Source organism: Colius striatus, chromosome 10, assembly GCF_028858725.1.
Source record: "Colius striatus isolate bColStr4 chromosome 10, bColStr4.1.hap1, whole genome shotgun sequence".
NCBI lineage: Eukaryota > Metazoa > Chordata > Aves > Coliiformes > Coliidae > Colius > Colius striatus.
This window is the reverse complement of record NC_084768.1, coordinates 10,659,946-10,670,793: the sequence shown is the minus strand read 5'-3', so window position 1 is coordinate 10,670,793 and position 10,848 is coordinate 10,659,946. Positions and strand designations below refer to the sequence as shown.

At 44.6% G+C, this 10,848-nt stretch overlaps 1 protein-coding gene across 2 annotated transcripts in view; it reads right to left on the bottom strand.

Moving 5' to 3' along the window:
* Positions 1 to 2,743: 2,743 nt before the first annotated feature.
* Positions 2,744 to 10,848, bottom strand: part of CFH (complement factor H) — a 32,332-nt gene continuing 24,227 nt past the window's right edge. Inside the window, exons 15-24 of one of the 2 annotated variants that reach the window (XM_062003337.1) lie at positions 10,408 to 10,590; positions 9,239 to 9,418; positions 8,160 to 8,366; positions 7,380 to 7,556; positions 6,537 to 6,713; positions 5,396 to 5,572; positions 4,105 to 4,287; positions 3,718 to 3,918; positions 3,250 to 3,441; positions 2,744 to 3,115 (exon numbers count right to left, since the gene is read on the bottom strand). In XM_062003337.1, the coding sequence (XP_061859321.1) occupies positions 3,102 to 3,115; positions 3,250 to 3,441; positions 3,718 to 3,918; positions 4,105 to 4,287; positions 5,396 to 5,572; positions 6,537 to 6,713; positions 7,380 to 7,556; positions 8,160 to 8,366; positions 9,239 to 9,418; positions 10,408 to 10,590 (1,691 nt within the window). In that variant the 3' untranslated portion in view covers positions 2,744 to 3,101. The remainder of the gene's footprint in view (positions 3,116 to 3,249; positions 3,442 to 3,717; positions 3,919 to 4,104; positions 4,288 to 5,395; positions 5,573 to 6,536; positions 6,714 to 7,379; positions 7,557 to 8,159; positions 8,367 to 9,238; positions 9,419 to 10,407; positions 10,591 to 10,848) is intronic. The other variant, XM_062003339.1, reaches the window with a different exon arrangement.

Here is a 10,848-nt window from a genome sequence, read left to right as displayed (position 1 = left end):
TCAATGTCAATGGCCCGTGTCTGCAACCAAGCAGGAGCTGCAGGAGCTTCTGCAGCACTCTGTGCCAACCAGCTTCTTGTGGCTTAACCCCAGATGGCAACTAAGCACCAGCCACCCACCCACTTGCTCACTCAGGCCCACACAGTGGGATGGGAGAACTAATGAAAAATAAATAAAGGTTAAGGGAAGAACAGCATAAAAATTGAAATTAAATGATAGCAATAATAGAAATTAAAAGGAAGTATTTTTTTTTTTTAAAAAAAGGAGAAATAAACCAGTGCAATGGCTTCACCATTGATGCCCAAGTGCTGATCCTGCCCTCCCACCAACTCCCCCCACTTTGTGTACTGGGCATGAAGTCCTGGCTGTTGAGTCAGCTATCCTGGCTATGCTCCCTCCCAGCATCCTGTGCATCTCCTCACAGAGCATGTGAAGCTGAAAAGTCCCTCACTTAGGATAAGAACCACTTAGCAACAACTAGAACATCAGTGTTACCAACATTTTTCTCCACTAAAGACAAAGTACAGCTGTACCAGCTACCGGGGAGAAAATGAACTTCAACCCAGATGAGACCAGGACATCAACAAAATTATTCCGGTGATACTGGAAAGATACTTGTATATTTCCAACGTGCTGATAAACAGGTACTTTACCTGCTCTCATCCTGGATAAAATAACCAAATGAAGGTGATTGCAAAGCAAAGAGCTCCTTGCTGGCCAATCGAGAATCGGGAAAAGATCAAATCTTCCATTATCAGATGGAAATATTACCTCTAAAAATGCAAAAGATTTTCCTCATTTATGATGATTATTAAAAAATTACAGCCACCATCTGGGTATAAATTTGAGATTATTTAAGGAGTGATGATGGATAGACTTTCACATCTCAGAAATGGGAACTACCACCTCCTTTGACAATGGTAACTAATACCACCATCATCTTCTCCTTGAAATAATATAAACCAGCTTCAGAGGACTATGGATATCTGTATTTCTCTGAAATTATAGAAAATAATATGAACAGATAAAAAAATGACCAACAGAGAGACCTTACTTAGGTTGGTTAGGATGTGTACTCTATAAAACAAGACACAAACAGAAAGACAAATAGAATAGAACTAGAAAGATGCAAAAAAAGATACTTACCTCAAAAAACTGCCAATTGAAAAGGTAGATAATTTCACATGAAGAGCAGCTCTCTACTCTGATAACTATTTTCACTGAGCAAGTATGCCAAGAACGAACTTCCCAAACTGGTTCTTGTTTCACAAGGCAAAAAATAAAGCTATTTTTTTAAAAGAAATCATTATTGACAATGAATGTTATGAATCCATACTGTCACTTTTAATTAAGCCAATAATATATCACTATCAAAACTCACACTACCTTAATTTATTAAAAGATATAGTCAAAAGTGATTATATTTTTCCCATTTCCTAAGAAAGAAGGAAAAGAGACAAGAATTGCTGGGATGGTGATTTGTTAATCTAATTCTTAATAGGAGAATAATACCACAGAAGAAGAGCTAGCTTAGTCTTTTTTAACCTCTGCTGATTTGACATGCATCATCCCTAGCTACAGAGAGGAACAACACACACAAGTGATTTTGCTCACTGTGGGGTCCAAGAGTGCCCTCCCTATGAACGTGACCTCACTAGCCCCACATCACAAAGGGCAATGCCACAGCAAAACATCCACAACAGCTCTCCGACATGGCCAGACTTCTGAGGTCCTTTAGCCACCCACTGCTTCCTCTGGATGTTTGCGTAATGCTGGGTGTCCACAGCATGAGGTGAATTGCAACGTCTTCTGGGTGAACACTGAGGCAAAGAATGTATTGAGTACTCCAGCTTCATGTGGAGCTGTCATGAAATCACAAACCCATTCAGTGACAGGCCACATCTTTCGATTGCTTTAAAGCTAGTGTAGGGATAGGATATCTTCTTGCTGTCCCTTGCAAGTGTCACACTAGGTGAGCTTTAGCTTTCCTAACACTATCTATACATGCCAAGTCTATGCCATGGACAGTTCACCTTGTAGTCTGTTTCTGCTTCAGTCTCCTGTCCATTGATTTCTGCTTCAGAGATCTATGTGAAACCCCCGACTAATCAAGCCACAGCCCTGGTACATGTGTTCTTCCTCTAGAGCATGAGAACTGAATATTCTTATGCTTAGAAGACTCTGTCTTTCAAGATCCATAAAGCTTTTTCTAGACTCCTCTAGAATATCCAAGCAATGCCACTTACTAGTTTTCTAAATAAGCCAAAACTCACTCTCCTAAGGGGCATGATTTGTACTCTGCTGCTTGTTTTTGTCTCTTCCTTCTGAATCCGTAGCTCCATTAGTACATGATCAACACACCGAAGGTTGCCATTGCTTTCCACAGCACCAGATCTTTTTTCCTTGTGAATGAACAGCAGATGGAGCAGTGTGCATACAGATTGGCCTACACAGGACCTGGACCAAGAATTCATCCCCTACTCCATCCAGAAAACCCCACTACTTGCATCCCAACACATTGTCCTCTCAACCAAAGTCAGGGAAGCGCAAGGTCCCCATAAGAACTTGGTTTGTGATCTAGAGACTTCCTTGCATCATATAGAGGAGACTCCATTCACTTGATCATCCTGATCAGGCCATCAGAACACTCACTCACCTCTGGAATGACCTCTGGGGAGTTTCCAGGCAAGAGCACAGAAGGAAACAGCCAGGAGCAGACAAGGCCAGACACACACTACTTGGCTGATGATCAGATTACCTGAGGGCTTTAATTCTTATCTCAGTATGGCACCACAGCCAGACTAATGCAGGACACAATGAGTTAATAACAAGCACAGTGAGGACAACACAAACTAGATAACAGGCAAGCACGACCCTTCAGATGGGTAAAATGTAGCCACCTTCACAAAACCGGATAAAACGTGGATAAAATGTGGACATGGTCATCCACAATAAAAACCACTACCAAATCCCAAGTCAGGCCAAGATGCAAACAAAGCACAGTGGAACAGGGAAGGCCAGGAGAAGCTGAGCTCAGATCACTGGGTGGGCTTGGGTTTGTCTCATTTCCACACAGCTGGGCTGCTTCATCCCATTGCCATTTATCCAAATCGGGCTGCATGTTGAAGAGAAAAAAGGAGAAAGGTGTGAAGACAGAGCCTGGCCCAGCACAGGGTTCCCAGAGCAGCGGCAGCGACTGCAGCACAGGAGCCTCCTACAGCCCATGTGCCCTTAGCACCCCGCACTTACATCCACACGAAGGATACTGAAGCACTCCATCCAGGCACTCTGCTCGAAATCTGTCAGCCGCTGAAACCTTTGTGTGCCACCAGTGTTTGCACTCAAAGAAGACGATGTCCCCAGTGAGATAGACACGCTGCCTCTGTGACTGCGATTCAATGTTGTTTTCTTTCATAATCTGCTCATCCAATGTACAGTTCTCTGCAAAACAAGGCCACACTGGCCTTATTTTTTGATGCTCTGAAACTGTGGGTACCAGCTGAGAGCCTCTTCCCAGCAGTCTTTCCAGCTCAGGTGCCTCAGTCACGGGCTCCTCGGGGGCACTGCCCCTCACTGCCCACAGCTTCCACAGTCCCCCCACCCCCTGGCTCCTCCCCAGCTGCTCCCCCTCTACAGCTAAAGACTTTTCCCTGGGCTTTGGCACTCAAAGTACAACGAGGCAGCAGCTAAGGTGTGGCAGAAGGGCAGATGACTTACTTGCTGGCTTGCAGTGTGGGTATTCTATTGTTCCCTCCACACATTGGACTCTGAAGGGGGAAGATGATGGGTCTTTCTGGTATCCTCTTTTACATCGAAATTCAATAAAGTCACCCGATCTGGAATACAGCTTAGTCCTCAAACGCCACTTCAGCTGAATGTTGTTTCTTGCCATGTCTTCTTCAGATGCTGTACAGGCCACTTGAAAGGGTAAGAGGGGAATGTCATTGCTCCATACAGACCCACCACAGGCAACTCTCTTTCCCCCCCTCTGTGGCATCACAGCCCCAGCACATGTGCTGCTGTACAGGTGCTGCTCAGGTCTGAGCAACAGACCAGAGGAGCCAGGGCACAGCACTCTGCCACACAGCACATGCCTCAACCTACCCAGGCAGACTGGGGGGTTCGTCCACTGCCCGTTGGCACAGGTGATAGTGGTGGAGCCCTCCAGCACGTAGAGGCTTGGGCATTTGTATTCCAGAGTCGTCCCTTGGGCATAATTGTTCTTGCGGAACGACAGAAGTTCGCCATGCTCGATAAGTGGTGGTGGGCCACATTTCCCACCTCTCCCTGGAAGAAAGTTCCAAATCAGACAGAGCGCCACAGCAGGTTATAGTAGTTTACATTGGCACTACCTTGAGAGACCGTTAGGAACACAGAGAAGAAACCTAACACCTGGCAGCCCAAAAACAGCACCAGTTTCTCATTTTGCCAGTGCTGGGAGTCACAGCTGCCCCCTCCACTCTTGTGCCCAAAGCTGAAGCACTTGCAGCTGTGGACAGGACTTCCTCCTTTCCTGAGCATTTGGCACAGCTCTTCCTGCAGAGCAGCCTGACACCCACCTCCGCCCTGTGCTGCTGCCAACAGCCATGCCTGTCCCTGACCTGCACCACTGCCCTCTCTAACGCCCCAGCCCTTGGGCTCCGTGAGCCACTTAGTGCCGGCGTGGAGCTCACACATCCCACTGCTGAAGCACTGCTGTCTCACGGATTTTTGTATGTCTCCAGCCCCACACTGCTGCCTATCTGGTCGTCCAATGGACCTATACTGGGAGACACAGATAGAAGAACCAGATCCTTCGGTACCAGCAGTGAACCCCTTTGCACGTGGCGTTGTCTTCTCCACAATATGGAGCCTGCTCTTAACTCTTCTGCTCTCTGTCCACCTCTTTCAGCTCCTAGCTGGGTGATGTTTGAGTCAAATGTGGCTACACTGGTTCATCTGCTAAAACTTTCTGTGTTTAACGAAAACAAATGGGATCATCAGTACACTCGTGAAATCCTGACATCACCAACACAGCACTGAGGTATCGGCTCGCACATCAGTCTTCCCTCTGTTAATTTAACCGCTGATTTGACTCCATGGCATTCAACATAGCCATGCATCATCTGCATTATCTGGATGTCAACTAGCAGAGACAATTAGACCTGGCCAGCAACAGCTCTGAGTCTCAGGGTGGGTTTCCAGATGTGGCCCTCTCAAGTGAAGCTATCTGAGGCATTCAGCTGGTAAAGCCACCTGAAGGGAATCACTTTGTCAAATGGCTTTGTCCCGTGTGTGCCAGCTACATTGCCTTTGTGCACAGCAACAAGACTGAAATTTGGACAAGTATATATCACTGAGGCAGCATCCTGACAGCCTCACTGGCAGGGGGCTGGAGGAAGCGAGCGAGAATTACCTTTGCACTGTGGCAGCTCTGTCCAGGTGCTGCTGTGGCACATGACAGTGGAAGGGCCCATCATCTCGAAGCCTTGCCAGCACTGATAGTGAGCACTCTCCCCAGGCAAATACCTTGACTTTTTAACACCTTCAATACTACCACCGGCAATTTCTGGAGGAGGTTCACAAGTCATATCTGAAAAGAGACAATGCTGCAGTCACCTTTGCAGTTGTTGAAGTTTTCCTCTATACAACCAATGGCTAAAAGCATCCATCTTGTTACAGCTTCTGCCCAGCTTTTCTGCTTAAGGTAGGTCCCAGCTCCAAGAGTAGATCATGGAGAAAGTAATTAAGTGTGGCAGCAGAATCCTCTTCCCAGGACTCTAAAGGCAAGGGAGGGTCAATGAGAGCTTCTAAAAAAACCCAGTGCTTCTGTAGCTACCCCACATAGTAGGAGCAGCCACTCCAGCTTTCTTGAGTGCCCGTGTCCCTGCCCATTGAGCCCTGGCACTCCTGGACAGCCCTGGTGTAGCAGCCAAGCTACTCCACGGAGCTCTGGAGTACCAGCAGCGCTGGAGGAGTTGCTCGGCTTCCACTGCTCCAGGACGGACAAGTGCTGCCAGCTGCCTGGACATGTGCGAAAGCCAAGTAGCACTTGTTCACCCTGCAGCCACAGACCTTGGCAGGGGACAGGAGCACAGTCGTGGCACTTCCTTGTCAGTGTCCCACCTCATGGCCCTACCCTAGCACATCTGACATGGTTTAGACCCGCGTCTCTGCTGGGATCTGCATCAGTCAGAGGGGAGCTCTGGAGAAGAGCTACTGCTCTCCCCTACTGCTCTTTCTATTCAGATACTTCATGACAGGTCTGAACAGAACAGAAGAGCCCTTATGTGTCTTTCTGCACCAGTGTCGTACAGCAGAATGACAGAGCAGCATATTTTACATCTTGCTTCTTCAAGACATTTTTGTTGTTGACAACAATATCCCCAGAATTTCTAGACACATCAAGGTAAATTAAAGGGCTGTACAAGAAAGTAGCAGCAAGTACAAAGCTGGGGGCACACAAAGGAAACAGAAGCAAAAAAGATGAAGTCTTTAGAGTAGTTTGTTAACAGTCCCCTGTATGCCAATAGGCAAGATGAAGTACACATTCCTACCTCTGCAGATTGGTGGCTGTGACCATCGTCCATTTGTACAAATGACAAAATTTCTATCCACCATTTGAAAATTGCTGTCACACTCATACTGCACTCTGGCACCGGGCAAATATCGCTTCTGTTGGGTGCTTGTAGTATAACCATTGGGAATTTCAGGTGCAGCTCCACAGCTGACATCTGAAAAGAGAGGTGTGTTTAAGAACAGCAGTGCAGCCCTATGGCAATGACAGAATGACAGAATGGAATTCCACAGCAACCTCGTTCCTGAGGGGCAAAATGAGTTTGTGCAATGCAGATCAATTTCTACAGGCAGGAAAGGAAGACAGTGCAGCCTCCATTCTTCAGCGCTGCACCACACAGTGTTGTTTTTGCCCAGTGACCAAAAAGAGAAAAGGAGTTGCAGAGATCAGCCAAATGGGCACACTGCTGACATCCAGCATTGTGTGCCAAAGGGATAGAGAGTGAAGGGTTTACTTTACTAACCAAAGATAACTTTCAGCAAGTGACATATTATTAGTGATGTGAAAATATAAGACATTACCCTAGCAGTTATCTCCATCTTTGCAGCCAGCATTCATTCCTCTACAACCCTCTGTGTACTTGATTCCAGCAGAGAGCTAAGTATCAGCTCCTGGCTTCAGCCAACTGGGAACTGCTTTCTTTGCTGACTGACGCTGCTTGTTGTTCCTCATGATCCACAAAAACACGTGTCATTGCAGCCTGTCCAAAGTAAGGCACCTGTTGCCTCTCGTCCTGACTCACCTTCGCACCTGACAACGTTACTTTCGTTCCCATATGAAAGATTAGGAAGAATCATAGGCTACTTTGAAGCAGAACCTGTACCTTCACAGGAGGGCGGTGCTGACCAATTTCCTTCTCTGCAGATAATTTCAGGAGAACCAACAGTCAGGAACCCCAAATCACACCGGTAGTGAACTGTTTCACCAGGCTCATACATTTCCTTGTTTCTGCCTTCAATCTGAGCACTGGAAACTTTTGGAATACTTCCACATGACCTTTCTGAAAAGATACAGAACGTCACTGCTTGCACTGATGTGACACACAGAATGAGTGTACTCTTTCCACCAAACAGCTGCTTTAGAGACCTTTGTCTTCCATCAGCATAGTTAGCTGCAGAGAGTGGATTCTACATCAAAGGTAGCACAAGAAAGATTAAATAAGTCACTCTGACAAACAGACTGGGACTTCAGTCACTGAAATATTTACATCCTGTTTTGAACCATGCCAGAACATTTTAATAAGGGCTTCTGTCCTTTATTACATCGCAGTGGTTCCTACCACTGAAGCAACAAAGCAGCTCCTGTTAGAGGTCTCTGTAGACAACAGATCCTTGGCTTATGGGGACATGCTCAGGACTCACCTGGCAGAGATATGAACCAGAAAAGATTACAAGAATATAAAGGAATATTTAAAAACTAAACCGTGGTCAGAAAGTCAGTCAGTTTTGCACCCCATCAGGATTACTCTGAAGACACCCATGAGGGATGATAATATTCCACAGTAAAACAGGGAGCTACTGGCTCTTACTAGTCAGCCTCCAGTCCACAATTCTTTCCATTTAATTTCTAAATGCACGTCCAAAAAAGTATTATTTGTCATTACCCACACATGTAGGAGCTGAAGTCCAGTTTCCCATAGAACAAGTTATCTCCGAGGAGCCATTTAACACGTATCCAGGACGAGAAACATACTTTAGTTTAGCACCAGACAGATAAATAATTTCCCCTTCTTTTTGAAATGTTAAGTGTCCCTTTTCCAGCCTGGGAACATCAGCACATTCTACAGGTTGTGGTGGCAAACACGGTCTTTCTATCAAACACACAGAATACACAAGAATGCAAGACAATGACATATGCAGTCTAAAACTGAAAAGAAAAAAAAATTCCAAATATAATTTACATGTCCTGGAAGGAAGATGAAGCAATATCTTAGACACACAAAGCAAAACTTCTCTCTCCTTTCTCTCCTACATGGGTTTTCTCGCTTTGCCTTTAAACCAAATTAAAGCCATTTCCCAGTTCGTACCAAGGAGACAGACACAGCTACAGCTTAGCATCAAGAACAGAGAAAATTTCACAGGGAGAGACAAAGAAAAGACATTATCTTCATTTGGGGTACTGAAAGTGAGTGTCTAGAATGTCAGCTGTTCCATTTTTCCCCATTAATAAAGTTGTACCAGTGTCATGAATGTTTTCTCAGGACATGAAGAAGCTGAAAAGAGAACAGACCTTACAAAGTGTTAAAATATACTTCCTGATACGTATAATGTCTTTATGATGCCCTCCTGAGTCAGGCAGGGCTGTCTCAATTCTTTCTTCTCCTATACCGATATAAGCTACTTAAGCTAGATTTTATATGCATTTTTAGTAAATTAGGTTTCATTAGTTGACAGATCAAGTGGAAAGCGTATGTTTGCACTGAATTCTGCAACACAGAAGGTCTAATCACAGTCAAAGTTTCTTATCAGGAACTGGGAATTTTCACTCAAACATGTTTTGTTTATTCTTCTCTGGATCTATCACTTATCAGCAGTAATGGAGACTCACAGGCTAGGCAAAAGACAGAAAACCACATGGCATCTGCAGTTACCTGTTCATGATAATTGTAACATAAATAGTCTCACCCTCTTTCTATTGATGATGGCAAATGCATAGCACAGACATTCACAATGAAATACTGACCGACACAGTGAGGTGGTGATTGCCATTTCCCCTCTGTACATGTTAGTTCATTCGCACCAATGAGCTGGAAACCCTTCAGACATGAAAAAGCTATTTTACTCCCATGCTTGTAATTTCTTCCAAATGTTATCTGTTGAGCACGAGGTGGTTGAGGTGGAGGAGGGCACGTTGCCTCCTCAGCTAAGGACACATACTTATGTTATAGTAGAGCATAAAATAAAGCAAAACAGTTCATCACAGACTACAACACAACCAACCAAGAAAACACTGCTGTTAGATCATCCTTCATTAGCTAGTTCAAGCTTTAATCAATATTGTGATCATTCTGTTCTGCTCCAGAAACACCAGAGCTGCCTTCACACGCTCATATGCTTGTGACCTTGTAGAAACAACAGCCACAATTGTCCACACCCATCTAAGCTGGAGCTCCTTGGAGTCCCTCCTTTCCCTACAGACAGCTGCACTCTCTTGTGTGCTTTCCCTGGTCCCTAACTTCTGAGTTCTATTTTGTTGTTGTTTTCTTTCCTTCCGACTTAGGTGATAACAGAGCTAAATAAGAATCACACAAGGAAACAAAGAGCTGGACTTCAGTTTTGCTGCTCAAGGGGTGAAGGGCTGCTTCTGCCAAAGGAAAGACAAAGGGAGAGAAGGAGATAGATTTTGGAAAAAGACCTCTAGAGCTTGGTGTGTAATACCTAAGGATAATCTCTTCTAGGCCTGTGCTTTTGAACTGGCTGACTCAGCTTTTTACTTGTTGCTTCACTAGATAGCAATTGGGGAAAACTGAAGGGGAGAAAAAAAAAAGAAAATTGAAGAACAGAAAAGCTTTGAATGTTTTTGGAAAATAAAGGAACTTTGGAGCTTGAGCTATGTACTACTGTCATTTGCAACAAGGTGAAGCCCCTTTTGAAGAAGTGAACTTAAATCTCTCATTGCATCTTTTCTCACAGCAGAAGTCAGCAACAACTACTCCAATTGTCAGAGCAGAGATTAAATCAGCCTCAATAAAAGAGCCATGAATCTGAAGAGTCAACTCGATTTAGAGACACATTATCTTTTAGGATGTAATCAAGCAAGCACATATTTAAGCATGTAAGCATTTCTATTTCAAACTAGTGACACAGCAATGCTCTTTCCCACGTGAAAAGAAATTGCATGCAAACACATACCTGAACAATCAATCTCTGGTGACCATTTGCCAGACACACAAGTTGCCTGTTTAGTACTTCTGTCAGGTGATAGACATCTGTAAGTTATAACTCCACGGAACACACTCTTCTTTTTCTGTTTGGGAAGACTACCATTGTGCACAAGCTCCAGATTCTTTGGGAGAACACACTGAGGAGATGGATCTCAAGAAGAAGCAACAAAAAGAGTTGAGAAAGAGTTTTGGTTCAGATAATATCTAAAGTTTCCTAATGCATGTCTATCTGAAAATGTTTTTTTTTACTTAGTGAAGTTTGATGTAACTCCTAAGATTCCTAGATTACAGAATGATTTTTTTCGTTCCAGCTATCTAAAGCAGAGATTGTTCCCACTCACAAAGCAATTGTTACTTTTACATTGACGGGATTTCTTTTGCCATGTGCAGTGGATATAAAAAGTAAGCA